Source organism: Cyprinodon tularosa, unplaced genomic scaffold (assembly GCF_016077235.1).
Source record: "Cyprinodon tularosa strain WSP-4 unplaced genomic scaffold, ASM1607723v1 ctg113, whole genome shotgun sequence".
NCBI lineage: Eukaryota > Metazoa > Chordata > Actinopteri > Cyprinodontiformes > Cyprinodontidae > Cyprinodon > Cyprinodon tularosa.
This window is the reverse complement of record NW_024037926.1, coordinates 158775-175518: the sequence shown is the minus strand read 5'-3', so window position 1 is coordinate 175518 and position 16744 is coordinate 158775. Positions and strand designations below refer to the sequence as shown.

The 16744-nt window shown below is 37.3% G+C and overlaps 1 protein-coding gene across 1 annotated transcript in view; it reads right to left on the bottom strand.

The window, feature by feature from the left end:
* The window catches only part of LOC119794391 (astrotactin-2-like), a 425475-nt gene that overhangs the window by 268503 nt on the left and 140228 nt on the right, over positions 1–16744 (bottom strand). The window contains exon 4 of the mRNA XM_038301931.1: positions 9664–9816. Coding sequence (XP_038157859.1) covers positions 9664–9816 — 153 coding nt within the window. The remainder of the gene's footprint in view (positions 1–9663; positions 9817–16744) is intronic.

Here is a 16744-nt window from a genome sequence, read left to right as displayed (position 1 = left end):
GTCCGTCCGGAGGAAAATGAAGACCCTTTCACTGCCGAAGATGCGGTGCTCGCTCGTCGTCTGCAGCTCCACGTGCCTCTCTAACAGTCTCTGCCACACAGTTAGCTTGCTGCTAGCTTAGCAAAGTTCTGTCTTCTCAGGTTGAGTAGCTCACTCAAACCAACAAAAAAGCCTCTTATAAGTCTTCTGGAGAGTCCGTGTTGTTCTTCTCCACAAACTTGGTCAAAACATCTGTTTAACAGTCTCTTTTCGTTACTGTTTCTTTAACTGCTTCTTCTCGCTTTTCTCTCCAGTCTCTCTCCTTCTCACTCTGACCCGTTCTCCCCACCAGTCCTGTTACGTTCCGGCCTGTCTACATTAACCCCATAAATGCTGGTTTTAACAGTTTTACAGATACATACAGATACAGATGAATTTTTTACATCTTAAAGAAAAACAATAAACATAATAAGCATAATACTTATTTCAAAAATGCTTTTAACATGTTTAGAACCTTTTAATGAATTTCAAACCTTTTTTAATCAGACTAATTATTTAATTTGTGAACTAGTATTAATCAATGTTTTTAACCGGGTTACAATTAGAAAAAAAAAAACTGTTAAAACTATGGGTATCTAGACTTATTTCAGCTTGCTACTGAGGCATGTCAAGACTGAGCCATTTTATGCCCTCCAGCAGCAGTAATGCTAGAGCCAACACCAATAATCATTTAAAAGCAGATGCTTTGAAACCATTAAACATGAAGAGGATGCCAACCAGATGGTTTTAAACACAATTGCAAGAATGCAGCTAATGTGCAATAAACTATCAAAATAATGCTTGGAACATGTAGAAAACAGTATAAGACATTGATGTATATATTATAAAGATATTTGTAGGTGAGTTTTCCTTTAAAATGTGTTGTCCCTCATGCCTTCAATTAGTATATGCTATCTATTTTAGCTTTATTTATTTACCAAAGATCACTCTCTATTAGCTAAAACAAATTAAGTTAATCCATTCCTCTATAATTGCACAAAACAAATGCAACCACATTTATTTTAAAGGTATTTAAAGGTAGCAACTATCAACTGCGAAGCAACAGACAGTTTTACAATCATACAGTAAACCAAGCATGCAATAACATAAAAGGATAGGATTCACTAAAAAGCATATTTTTTTAGGGAACAGTAGGAGCAGCCATATTTTGTAATTCTTCAGGTATAATATTTTGCAAATCATCAAGAGACTATGTTAAATATAATTTAGTTATATTAATATTTACCACCATGATTATGAATATGATTGCTTATTGAATGAGGAGCTCTACTCTCCCATCTTTCTATGGTTTCCACAAAAATTGGAGAGAAAATGTTTCAGCCTGGCAGTACATCACATGTATGGTGTGTTGTTCAGAAGAGATGCCCAGGGGCTGCAGACCAACAGCTGTAATCACTGTGTTTAGTCCGCACCTAAGACTACAGACAACTGAAAATGAAACTGAGCACTGCGGTACAAACTCTCTTGCCATCTCTCATTCTCTTTTACCCACATAAGCACTAAAAACAGCAAAAGCTAATACTTTCTTTTGCACTTCAAAGCATTAATTAGCAATGAGAAAACTCAGGTATTAAACATGAGGCTATTCTTGTTAAAATAAGTCAAAGCACTCTTTAGGAAACAAAACAGCACTACCAAGCTCAATGAAAGACTAAAACACCAAGGTGAAGATTACAGTGAACACACACACATACATATACATATACATATATATATATATATATATATATATATATATAAACACTATATATATATATATTTATAAATAAAGAGACATGTTTTAATTGACAAAGTGGTCATTCAAATTGCCAGATATGTTATGATTCTGGCCTGACTGATCATCATTATTTATATTCTGCTCTGCTCCTCATTACCTTATCTTCTGGCTTTATAAGCCTCTTCCGTATATCCAATCAGTGCCTGATCATGTCTTGTTGTTTCTCGATTTCCCTGTCTCAGTTTGCTCTTACTGGATTATCTTGCTTGATTTCTCGACCAGTACTCTGACTCTAATTCAAGCCTCAGCCCTTCTGATTACATAGCCCATGAGTTTAACTAAGTCATCAAACCTGTTTTCTGAATCAAACCATTAAGACCTGCACAGCCACAAGGTTCGTATACATAGTCAACTCCAAAGATCTGTCAATTGCCGTCGCTGTGAAGAGAGCCAGTATGTTTTGCTTTCTCATCTCCTGCAGTAACGTCGCCAATCTGCCGACAGCTCCAACTAGGTAACCAAAGCAAAGGATTCACGCCTCCACCAGAGTCTGGAGAAGGTTAAGGGCTCTTTCTCTGAGTTTTCTTGGTTAACTCATTCAATTCAATTAATTTTATTTATACAGCGCAAATTCACTGCACATGTCATCTTAAGGCACTTTACAGAGAAAATTCAACCAAATGATAGTCAAATTAATTCAAAGTTTTCTATCTGATGAAAACAAGCTGATTGCATCGACTCATTGAAGGCAATTCGGGAACACCGAGTATGCTTGTAGCGACAGAGGAGAGGAAAAATTCACTCTTAACAGGAAGAAACCTCCAGCAGAGCCAGGCTCAGTGTGAGCGGCCATCTGCTGTGGCAGACTGGGGTTCAAGGAGACAGAAGTAGATATATAGAAAGAACCACAGATACAAAAGGCAACTGTCAACCAGCTCAACATGCGGCCCCATCCAAGAAACAAAACGCCAGGCAGAGGATGAAGAAAGCACATCCAGTTAGTCACAGTTAGACTAAACAGGAATTGGAGAGGAAATGTGTTAAGAACAGATGCCCAAAGACTACATTGAAAAACAGGCCAAGCTTGAACATCTACTAACAAAGATGTCGGTGTCAGCAGCACAGCCAACACCCCTCTCCAGGATGGTGTCACAGCCAAACAGAAACAGACTAGATGAAGCTAATATGAGGAAAAGCAGAGAGAGCATAACATTAGAGATTGAACTAACAAATTCTGCAGAGTGGGAGAATAAACATAGAATGAAGCAGATTGATGAAAAATGGGTCTCTATGTCCTCCAGCACTCTAAGACTATAGCAGCATAACTATAGGGATAGCTCTTGATAACCTGAGCCAGTCTAATTATAAGCTTTATCAAAAAGGTTTAAGCCTCCCCTTAAAAGTCGACAGGCTTTCTGTCTCACAGACTAAATCTGGTTGGTTCCACAGGAGAGGAGCCTGATAAGTAAAAGATCTGCCACCTGTTCTACCATCAAAATTGAAAGCGTAGTGCTCTGTTAAGAACATAAGGAACAATCATATCTCTGATGTAAGATGGAGCTTGGCCATTTAAGGCTTTATATGTGAGAAGGAGGATTTTAAATTCTACTCTGAATTTAACAGGAAGCCAATATAAGCTAGGATAGGAGAGATATGATTTATTTTTTTATTTTCATCAGAACTCTGGTTGTTTTGGATCAGCTGAAGTTTTTTAACTACACTTGGTGGACTTCCTGATAGTATACACTGTTCCCTGTTTGGAATTGTATCTAACATAGAAGTTGACGGCTTAGATGAAGACTAGTTTTGCTAACTCTTTGCTAAAAATTTTGCTAAGTTCAACTGGATCAAAGCAGTCTAAATCCGGTTAAAATGTTTATGGCTCCCACAGATGCTCTCTGGTCATTACTACACATGTCATTCCAGTTTATTTGTCCTCAGGTTTTTAGAATACTTTCAGAGGAAAATAGTTCCGATTACAATTTTAAAGACAACAATAATTGAACAAATCTAATTACTGTACGTGTGAATGCTTGATTTAATGTTGCTTAACCTAACAGTTGACAGATTTTTTTATGTATGGTGAAATATCTCTCTCCTTAGAAAATGGTACAAAAGCATATTGGTCATGAAATAAATGATTCATTAAGCAATCTACTTTGTTCACCACTTCTACGCCAACCCTATTTTAACCCCTGTGTTATTAAATGAGAGGTCATATTGGAGAAGCAGAACACAACAAAGGGTATCAAATGAAAAAAACCCGTCAGATAACGGGCTAAAAATATCCAGCTAACCTTTACCGAACATAAATAGGTCAACATAAATTATAGCTTTAAAGCTAAATGTAGTCGTTAAAATGTAGCCATAAAAGCTAATTTCTAATTTACTGAGATTATTAGGTCATTCAAAAAATAATCAATATTATACTTATTAGCAGTAGTAATACTAGTAGTAGAAAATATACCTGTCATCCAAAAGAAAGAGATGCTATTTGGAGTTATGTTTTGATTCTATTACTGCATGACAACGAACTGCATGCATGAGCCAACACTTGAGTCAAGGTATATGATGCATCTGCAAAAACTAGGACAGTATTTGCTGAGTAGGAAGTAAGATATACTGCTATAATGCATATTTTTCTATGTAGGCATAAGGACACTATAAAATAAGTATGAGCACAGCTGGGGTGTTTTACTGATCAGACAGAATGGAGGTAACATATTTGCATATTATAGTTTTTTGATGTATATATGGTAACATTTTTTACTATTACGTTTGTAGTTCAGTTTCTGTAAATCAACATGATATCAAACACTAGAAAAATGTGTTAATGGAATTTGCCCTACCCAGGAAGTTTTATAAAAAGAAACTTTGAAAATTGCTGCGTGCTACAGGATACTGATGGCCAATGCATCATATTCCTACAGTACCCACTGTTTTCCCTCCCACACGGACGCTGAAGACAATAGATTTCCTTTTGTGCAGACAGGCCAGCTGCTAGTGGGGTCAATATTGGTTTACTCATAGATTGCATTTTCACACCATCAACATGTTACCAAACAACTGTGCAGAGGGTGGTATTGTTCCATAAAAATTTGAAACTGTGTAGTTGTTGTTTTTTCTGGATAGGTCAGGATGACAAAGGTTAGGGATCAAAAATGTTGTTTTGAAAGTAGGATTCAGTAAGAAAAATAAAAGTGTAAAAATCATGTCTTCTAGTTGTAACTTTTTCTAAACAATTCACTGATACAAAATTTCTGGTTTGCAGCTGCTTTTTTAGTTATTGTAAAGCTTTTTTTACTATTACTTTTGCTAAATGATTTCTCTTTTAAAAAAATAGCTTTTTTGACTTTTTATGAACAAGCAAAAAATTATTGACCTTACAGTATGCTGTTAACTTTTTCTGCTGTGTCTACCTTTATTATACTACTTTAACAGGACTAGTGCAGTGTTTATGTTAAGCCTTCTAAAATTAGGGATTGAAAGTATTTTGAAATATACTGAAGCAAAAATTAGAACTATTGTCAACTGCAATGTGTCAAACAAATTTACCGTATGAGTCAGTCACTGGGGGATAATAATATTAAAGTGATAGATGACAGAGCAAAGTTTTTATATTACAGATGGTTGAAAATGTAACAATATATATATATAATTATAATATATTTAGATATATTTCAGATAGATAATTTTGTATGAAATGGAATGAACTATTTGCAACATGCCAAATAGCATTCTTGTAATTTGAAAGAAAAAAATCTGAATTTAAAAACTATAAAATATAATTCTGCTTCAGTGATCACTGTGATTATTACATTTCAAGCAACCTTTATTTAGAGCCAAGGGAACAGCATAAGTCTGCAACATCTGATTTTCACTGCATACAATGGAGGCAAGGTATTCTCATAGCAGGAGGCCTGTGATGGTAGGGACACTGTTACAACTTTTCACAGAACTTCAAGTCGAAAAACATTAACTATCCCTTTAAGAGCAGGAGCTAACTAAGGTTAAAGTTATTTTCAGACAACACAAAAATGAAACTTATCTGAAAACACATAATTTGGGTTATTTAATGTAGGATTTAATTTACAAGACGAAACATAGCCTTGTCTTTACAAGTTCCTCCATTAATTGTCAATATGCTGCCTGCTTCAAGTACTGTTATCAGAATTTAGAAAATATATCAGATCTTTGGTTCAAACTTCTTATTTTATATTTCTTTTTTTTTTTTTTTTTTTACAGTGTCCTGTCTGGCAAGGTGGCAATAAGAATAATTGTCTTGATGCCAAAAGGAGCCCAACAGATTTTACTTTCACAAGTGTAGCGGTATCGCAATTGCCATACCGCTCCACTTGTTTCATGTATATAAATTGCTTTATTATAATTATGCAGGGAGTTTTACAGTTCATATGGACACTGCAATGTAAGTAGAGCAGAAAAACAGAAGAAGAAGAAGGAAAAAGAAAAAGAAAAAAACAGGACAAAAGATGAAAGAAAGAGGAGATAGGAAGGAGACAATGACAAAACATTTTCAGTCTGCTTCAACACCTGTAATGAGATGGAGAAAAAAAAAAAAAAAAAAAGAAAAAAGAACAGCACAACCAAAAAACATGGTACGAGATATACAATAAAGCAAACACCTTGAAACTATCACTAAAGTAATATTATTAAGTCTGACATGTACTCTGTGTTACCTGAAGATATGAATGTGGGGTTTCTGTTTGGAAGTGAATCTCTAAGTACCTGAAGCCTAGCACCTGTAGTTGTTTGTGAGGGTGAACTTGTGCATGTAAAGTTTTAACCATAGAAAAAAATGCTCAATAGTGGTTGTGGAGAGCCGGAGAGGCACACCCCCCAGAGCACTGAGTCCAGCGCCGGGAGACCCAAAGCCCCAGGCGCCCAAGGGGACCCCAGAAGCGAAGGCACCAAGGCGGGGCCAGCCCCGGAAATCAGACCCCACCAAGGCAGGAGGAGAGACAGCCACGAGGAAGCCCCCCAGCCACCGCCATGCCGGCGCCCCGGGGAGCCGCGGGGACGAGTCCGCGGGCCCCGCCGGCAGCCGGCCACCCCGAAGTAGGGCCGGGCGCCGAACACCAGCCCCCCCACGGCGCCGACCGAAACGCCCCAGCCCCACAGAGCACCGAAACACGCCCCGCCCCCCAGCACCAAGCCCCGGCGACCGGCCGCAACACCCACCGCGACCGCACCACCCAGGAAAACACTAAGACGGCCCCGCCCCCGGCCGGGGCCCATGCGCATCCGCCGCGAACCGGCCACGAGCGCCGCGGGACCCCCCCCAAAACGCCCCCCCGGCCAAAAGCGCAGCCCCACCCCACCAAGACCGATGCCAACAGCGCGCAACGAAACACACCGCGCACAGAATCAGCCCGAGAGCAGAAAAGCCGCCCGGCGCAAAACCGCAAGAGGAGCAGACCGCAGCCGGCGCAACCACCCCCCCCAGCAGCCCGAGGGGCAGCACAAAGCCAGAGCGGAGCGAACCGCGCCGCCCCCCCACCGGACGATGCCAAAGCAGCCCAGCCACGTCCGCCACCCCCCCCCGCAGCCCGCACCAGGCCCCGACACGCGGCCAGAGCAGCTCCGCCGCCCCGGCCCCCCACCACGCGCCGGTCATAGCCACCCCAGGCCCACACCCGCCCCGTTTTGTATACTGTCTTTCTAATCTGGTTTTGTTCTTCACCATTGTGCACAATAAATTGTTTTCACGTTTGCAGCACTGACCTTTGTGGTCTGACCAATCAACGCCCCTTCATTTCAGTCCAACTAAGTGCTTATCATTTTCTTATTTTTGTTGCATGAACCAACACTCAGGAACACTTTTACAGTTTTAAACTATAAACTGTCAAAGGAAATATTTCACTTCTCACCTCAAGACAGACATCTCTCAGTCATGTCCTGCGCAGTTTTGATAAAGGGATTATTGGCTGGGCTTCTTTTGCTCACTATTTTTTGAAACATGTCACACTTCGGTATAGCACAGTCAAATGACCAGGGCAATAAAATAACTAATAGAATAATCTGCATAGTAATCTTTTTGAAACCCCTGTCTGATTAGGGAAAAAAGAGAATTAGTCTGAGTCTTTTGTGAAATGGAAAGTTAAGGAAGTCTTTGTGATGTTGCTATTTATTGCACACTAAAAGTAGAAGAATGGTTATCTTGTCAGATGTAGTAGACACATTAGGGTTAATGTCTCACGATAATAGAAATTTAAACTGTGGTCATAAAGGCATGTCAATTGACACAGACTGTTAATTATTGCATATATAACTGAAATGTATGTTGCCAATAATAATCTGCATTTGTTGTTGTGACCGATTCTGATCCTGAAACGGAAAAAAAACTGGAAAAAAATGAGAATTTGATCATTGTGAAATAAATATCTACTTGAAAAAGTAATTCATAAATATTTATGCGACTATGAAATTGTGAAATAACTAAATGGAAGAAAAGTTCTCTTTAACTTTTTATGAACAGCATTTCATAATTATGAAATAATAAACTTGAACAAAAAAACTTTCTCCATAATAGAATTCATTATTGAGGCAATTTTATTCAAATAACTTTGAAAGTCTGCTTCCTTTTTATAATCTTTTCCCTGAATGTTTTCTTTTTTCATTATGATACTTTCCATTTATTTATCTTTTTTTTTTAATCTTTCCAAATAATTCACTGGTTTCCAAATGTCAATTTTTATTATTTCTTCTCATATGGCCACTACAACCATAAACAAGCAACTTTTCTGTACCACCCTGTCCTTGTGGTAATGGTAAAAACGTCACATGCTTTGAGCTACAGTATCTTGTGCAATGTTGGGACAGTAAAACATGGTAGCAGTGCTGCATTACTGGCATTTAGAAGAGCAGGAAGTTAAATGTAAAATTCAAAGTGTTAAGAATCCTTAACCATTCAATAGGAAAAATTTAATTTGGATGTCAACTTGGGGCTTTTAAATGTCAGGGGCTGAAATCAATTTTATATTTATGTCATAAATGCCTGAATTAGATCAAAGTTCAGTAACTGTTAACACATTAAACTATGTTCTGCACTTATAGTAAAACGCAATGGTGGACAGTTGCACTTGAGTGAAAGTATTGATTATTACTTACTGTTTTACTAATAATATCTGTCCTGAGATTCTTACATTTGTTGAACATTATGCAAATCTCTAACACATTGGTGTGCAAATTCAATCCTAAAGGCTACTATCTGCCATGTTGAAATAGCTTTTCAAGAAAAAACAAAAACAGTAACAGCACATTACAAAACTAAGCTGAGCCAAAAGTATCAAGTGACTAGCAGTATGCCTCCCTCCAAAAAATAAAATAAAAATAAAAAATACTCAAAATAAAGATACTCAAAAAAAGTACTTATGTACAGTAACTGAGTAACTGTACTTGACTACTTTCCACAACAAATAAAACTACAGAGGAGACCACATATATATAACCCAAATAAAACAAAATACAAGACCTAGATATATGAAGCAAATAAAATGCTTTCAATTGAGGATGTTTATAAAGAACTAAGCATACCACAAAACCCAAGATATGTACAAAATATTAAATAAAAAACTTTGGATTTTGACCACATTGGACTTTTTTACTCAAAACGATGTGAGTATTCTCATCATTACATAAAAGTCTCATTACTGCACCAATATTGACTAAAACCAAAACCAGAAAAATAGTGAGTATTAATAGATGCATTTTGTTTAGGATGAAAAAGCAATAAGATAATATCCATATATTTATTTTAGAATATTTGAAATGTTTTAAAGTCTTGTTTTAATGTTACAAAATCCTCAAAGCGATTTCACAGAACCAGTCTAGTACTAATTGACTGGTAAACAGGTAAGATGCTAGAGTTAAATGTCTTTTGGTCTTACCTCTAGTGTGGCTGGAGACCCTCCGTCGGCCCGTAGATGAGCTGTGCACGGCATGCTGGTAATGAGGCATGTTGGTTGGGGTGTTGGGAACACGAAAGCTGTCCTGAAACCTCTGCATCAAGTCCTCTATCGAGTCTGTGTTTGCTTCAATAGCTGAAAAGAGGAGATGATACATCAAAAGGGTATAGCGTTGTTGTTTTTTTAAACAATTTGCGATGACGGACACACTTTTTAATACATTGTGAAAATCCATACAGAGGTAGAACAAAGTATTAACAAAAAAACCTGATTTCATCCATTTCTTTTATAGGAGGCTTAAGAGATTAGACCATGGAAATACACGAAGACCCACTAGATTTCCCATTTAGACAGGAGAAAAAAAAAAAAAAAAAACAGCACAGTTTTCTTTCTGCTATTTTTTCTGCCTTTTAAATGATACCATCAATTCAATATTGCCTCATCTCTACAGGGATCCTGCCAGCTCTTCCCCTGATTGTTCAGTCTCACTTCTCCTGATGAATGACTCCAAAACAACTAACTGGAGGGAAAGAGAAGGGGCTGGGAGATGGTTATCTCTGCTTTGCTCAAATAAAGGATACTACAAGGGGGGAAATAAATGAGTTTATAAATAATCATGGATGTTTGTGGCAGTAAACTTCAAAATTTGGTTATCCCCTTTGTGTTTGAAACACATATCCACACATATATTAGCAATGATCACATTTGCACACAGTCTGTATCATAAGAGAACATTTTAACAACTACATGAAACAGTGAAGATTACTCCATCCTCAAACTTCCTCCAGTGTAGCCTTCTCTGAATGATGAGGCCATTCATCACCCAAAACACCAGTAGCCCCAACCTATCATATCATCTTTTGATCTGCCAGTCTGGCTCGGAGGTGTACTCTGTCCATGAATAATGGCGATATGTTGCACCCAGTCAAGCATCATCATGCATGTCAATGAGGTTGCGGAAGGAGAAGATGAAGACACAGGTGAAAGGAATACAATTACTCACGCAAATCCTGACTGAAAACAATAACAAAGACATTGCAGTTTGCACATTATGATATACATTTGTTCAGATTTATGTGCAATTCAGATCAATCTGCAATGTTTGCTTTGTTTATGAGCCTGTGCAATGTAAACTAATTTAGCCCTAAATATGAAGCATATGCAAGATCAAAACCGCCCCTTAATTATATATATATATATTTTTTTTTTTGAAATTTCCTCTCCTACATTTAGTTTTACCCCTTAGAATGCAAATACAAATTATTTAAATTAACAGTCATTAGGCTATATGCTAGATAAACCTAGATTGTTAATTTTTCTTAAAAAAAAACAACCATAATCCATGTCTACAGTGGTTAACTCTTCATATTTGAGTTATGCTTGTCTTTTTGTTATAACTCCACCTTCTTACCACAGATTTTCATTACAATCCACTAAAAGTGTGCTAATTTCCCTTAGTTTTGTGTTAACACAATTTGTAGAAATAAACCAACACAAAGCAGTGAAGAATGAAAGAGGGATTTTTTTTCTTTTAACATAATATCTAAAAAGTATGTTGTGAAATTGTATTAAAATGCCTTTTTTTCAGAACTGTCCTCTAATGTGTCCCTCCTCAGCCACTGGGTTCAGGTGGAGGGCCAAGAACTGTATTGATTTGAAGATGTGTCATAATCATTCCAGTTTTCTGGGGATGAATTTAGCAATTAAAATACTTTTTTTTTTTAATAACATAAGGCTGCTTGAATTCCTTACAGAATTTTTTTTTCATGACATGTCTGGTGTTTTCCTTGGTTTTTATAATGCTGCTCATTCAGACATATTTACATCTGGATTAAATTACACACATGCATGCTACAGTATTTCTACTAATTCAACCTATTTTAAATGCTTTTTTCTTATCAAAAGAGGGAAAACAAAATAGTGAAAGGAATGATTTACATCTAGATTTTTTACACTTTCTATTCAATAAAAAAAACTACTGAAATGTGTGGCTGTTATAAAACAAAGTGAAAATATGTGTTAATCACTTTTTTAATGTACTTCATAATCCACAATAAACACCACAATTGTAATAAAGTAAAGCCTCTAATTAATAAAACTCATGTTACTTTTAAATGACCTTTTTCTTTCCAGTTTGTGTTGAATCAGTCGTCCAGGAATATTTTCCTCAAATTTTTATTTGTTGCTTGTTTTGTTTTAATGTAGGCAGACAGAATATTGGATTAGAGAGAGGGAGAAAACAAGGTGAAAGTCACCAGGCCAGGACAAGAAACTGCATCAAGGACCGAAGCCTCTGGACATGGGTCCTGTGCTTAACTCCTGCATCACCACTGCACCTTCCTCGCTGTTCTTTTGTGACCTCCAGGCTAAATCCTTGATGCACTCATTTTGAAAGACCAACCTCTCAAGGTTTCATATTTTCTCTAACTGTAATGCTCTACAGTAATTTGTGCCCACCATGATTCAGTTTAATCTCAATAATGTCCTTCTAACTTGTTCTATAAATGAAGGCATGGTGTGTTGCTTATTTAGATCATTTGGCTTTAGTCCACTTTATGTTGTCAGACTGATTCTGTTTATGTAATTTTCACATGTTGGGTGATAAGTCATATGTGAGGGTAGAAGAATTTAACTTAGTTTTACAAAATTTGTATAATTTAACAAAAGGTAATTTGTGATTTATAAAGTAGAAAATAGTTTTTTTTTATCGTTTCTACATTTTATTTGGAGAGCCCTTTCTGCTGCTTGCAAAAAATCTCCATTTGTATTTGTATTTTTTTTTTCATTAAAGCAAAAAAGAAAATCTGTAAGGGCCAATACACTTTTCATGGCATAAAGAATAAGTTTCAGCTCATGTTGTGTTGTGTTGGTTGCATGTGCCAACTGTGTACTGGTAATGCCAGAAAACATAAAAAGAAAAGCAGTAATGTGCCATTCCTGTGGTAAACCTACCGTCACCATAAAACAGAGTACATTATTCACATTTCAGAGTTTTCTGTTTTCCACTTCAGCATTTTTAAATGCAGAATTGACTAAGATTGCAGCCAATAAACACAACTGAAAGGCTTAATGCAAGATGAGTGCACACAGAGCAATTGACCAACATGCTGTATTGAGCAAGCAACTCTGGTACCCACTCTGTTGAAAGCACTACAGTGGAAATTGATTTGTATTGCGCTATTGACAAAAGAAGCTTAGTGTGGTTCCTTCCGACATTCTAAGTTTCTAGAAGAACCACACTAATGTCTTATGCATTTTCTATACAAATACAACAGCACAAGCTACATTAAAAGGACCACAGATAACAAAAATCAAAGGAAGCATTTTTATTCTTAATGATTGATCAATAGCTTCTCTGGTATCTTATGAAGTAATTTCTATTAGGTATTCATGTTTCAGGTTTTGCATTATAAATTATAATACACTACACTCAGGTTCTGTCATTTTATATGTTTTTGTTATTTTAAGATGTAATCTTAAATATCAGCATTGTACTATATACAGTACATTTACCAGCATGCCTCTAAAAACTATGTTCTGTTAGTACCTGCTTCAATTTAATGTGCTGTATAGACCAGAGCAGATGTTTCTAAATGATCAATCTGCAGTTCTGTCATCCTTGCATGGCTTGTTTACTTTCATCCTCTTATCTTGTGTGTGTCTGGTGTGAAAATATGAAAGCATTCATGTTGAATAGAAGAAAACAAAATTTCTAACAGCTATTGCACTGGATGCAAGTGTGTTTTAGATCTTTAGCACAAAGGAAGACAGCAAAAATCTTTCTTTCTTCATATAACATTAAAATTATTTAAAGATCAACAGTGTTTGATGCTAAGACAGATAATGCAATGGAGCTTCTGCTTCTAGCACTGTTGATTTGTATGAAGGGCATGTATTTAAGGAGTAGATTCTTTGTGCTACCTCAATAAAGAAGCCATTTAAGCTATTTTACGGAATAAAAAAAGAGGAAGAATATGCCATTGTGAATACCAGCAAAACCTTGAGCTCATCACATGACATAAAACCTACTTGAAGACAAGAGCCAAATAAAACATTTGGGAAAGCAGAAAGAAGCAGACAAACTTAAGGATTGTTTTTATATTATCACTGACTTCAAGGAAATGCATATAAAACAGATTCAAAGGCATTAAAAGCCAATGAAAACAATGAAAGCAGTTATATCTCTTGGTGGAATCTGCAAAGGAAAGATATTCAAAAGCTTCCAGCAGTAACATTTTTCCTTAACATAACTTTTCTAGGTCCTTGTGATGGTAATCTAAGGGCCTAATCTTCAATTAATAAATCCTGCTAAATTGAACATGCAGTAAGTGGACTTGTTGTGGGTGATCTACAATGATTGTTGGGTAAATGTGAAGGGGTGCAAAGCGGTTAATTTCCTGTCTATTGAAATGTGTTACAAGCAGTTTGAGAGTCACAGTAAAAGAAAGATGAGGTTCTAAGCCACTGTATTTAGAATCAATAATTAGGCCCTAAACAGCTTTAGGCTACTTATATTTACCCGCTCTTCCCAAAAGATGCTTGACCACAGATACTGGAAAACAGTGAAGGCCCATGATCACATAACACATAGCCATTTCTGTGTAGAGACCATGAAAAAATAAATATAAAGGAGAAAAAAAAAAAACTTGCGTGAATAAATGATTCACAGTTTCCTGGTGATAATGATTTTGGCACTGATGCTGGTCTGATTCCTAATAAGATACACCTGCTCAGCTCCGCCCTGTTCTCGTTACCACTCATCGGATCCACCTGCACCTATCAGTATACATCCAGCCTTCAGACCAGACATCAGTGCCAGATTATTTTGAGTCAATAGTGAGATTTATTCAAGCGTTCTACTCCTGACTTCCTGCCTGCCTGTTTGCCCGACCCGTTCTCTCTCTTGATACCTGAGCCCGCCTAACCCGTCTGATCTGTAAGCCTGCCTGTTACCAGACTTGGGGTCTGTGCCCTGACTCTGCCTTGGATTTCCCTTCGGATTCTCTCTGCACCTTGGATTACCCAGCTCTGCCCCTGGACCTCATCTCTGACTACAGAGTCTGTAAATCCCCCTGGACCTATTGCCAGTCATTGTCTTCACAGTTCTGATTCCCTGTATGTCCCCTGACCACCAGGTACAGCTAGAACCAATCGTTAGCATGCCTATCCGCCAGTTAAAGCCAGAGCTCACTGTTCCCACCAGACCCCAGGCTGTGAGAAGAGGTTTCTGCAAAAGACGCTGATGATAACCCGGTGAACAGCTGCAGCTTACCCTTTAATAAACTGTCCTAAAACATCACGCGTTTGTTCTGGCTGAATTCAGGGTCCTTATCCTCTACACATAACACCTGGGTCTGCTCTAAAGAAATGCAATTCTTCTCTCCAGGTGCTCACAATGATTCACAAAAAATTTCCATTTACACATCACACATGCATTTTCAATTTTAACATAAATAACATAAATAAATAAATAAACTTGTCTTTAGTCATCAAAACCACACACAAAATGGGGATTTTTCGCAGCATTTTCCCAAATGCTGTATATATTTTCCTAGTACACTCTTTATAGTACTTAGTACTTTCCTCCTGAAGGAAAAACAAATATCACCCCCCCCTCCCCCAACCGAAGAGGGAAAAAAAAAGCTTTTCATCTCTAGTTCAATGTCAGATGAAGCTCTGCTGTCTTTAATTTCTTTTTTTCATCTCTCTTATCTACCTTTACTCTGTTATCCGTGGCTTGTGCGTGTAAACACTGTCTTATGAGCAGGGTATGTCAACAGCTTGCTGCCTCAGTCAACTTACTCCAGGTGGTCTCATGATGCCCACTGTGAGCAGATAATACTATTCTGTTTTCAGCATTTGTTTAGCTGCAGTATTTTTCTTGTTTACTGGCTTTGCGGAATTGGGTGTTGCCTACTCACTTTTATTTTGGTTTATTCATTTGACCTCCCCTACCATCGTAGTTTTGCATTTTATGTTACACTTTTCTATGATTTCATTTTAAGTGATTTCTCTCTGACTCTTTATAGCAAACCAAAAACGATTGATGCTGAAATAAGGGAACTATGTCATTTAAACAGCGAATATAACTGTGTCAAAAAGGTGTTTGCTTTCTGATGTAGTAAATATGTAAGAGTGTCCAAACAGGGAATAAGGATTTTGCTGGAACTTCCACAGTAGACATACTACGATCCGTCTGCTTCTCCCTCTGTCTCCTGTCTGCAACTCTGATTCTGCAGAATCCTCTTGGGATCTAATTGGTATAAAATGCAGTCACATAGATCTGGAAAAGTAAAATACACTGCCATTTGTTTCTTGACAGACATGTATTCGGTGTTCCTATTAAGGGTGCACTACGGTGACAGGAGAGGCTTTCCAGCTCAGGCAAACATGGTAAGGTTTTTCAGTAACAAGACATTCACTGGCAACTACTGCCACTTAAGAAATAGATCATATACAGGTGCTGGTCATAAAATTAGAATATCATGAAAAAGTAGATTGATTTCAGTAATTCCATTTAAAAAGTGAAACTTGTATATTATATTCATACATTACATACAAACTCATATATTTCAGATGTTTATTTTGTTTAATTTTGATGATTACAAATGACAACAAATGAAAATCTCAAATTCATCATATCAGAAAATTAGAATATTACTGAAGACCAATAAAAACAAAGGATTTATAGAAATGTTGGCCAACTGAAAAGTATGAACATGAAAAGTATGAGCATGTACAGCACTCAGTATTTAGTTGGGCCTCCTTTGGCCTGTATTACTGCAGCAATGCGGCGTGGCATGGAGTCGATCAGTCTGTGGCACTGCTCAGGTGTTATGATAGCCCAGGTTGCTCTAATAGTGGCTTTTAGCTCTTCTGAATTGTTGGGTCTGGTGTATTGCATCTTCTTCTTCACAATACCCCATAGATTTTCTATGGGGTTAAGGTCAGGAGAGTTTGCTGGCCAATTAAGAACAGGGATACCATGGTCCTTCAACCAGGTACTGGTAGCTTTGGCACTGTGTGCAGGTGCCAAGTCCTGTTGGAAAATGAAATCTGCATC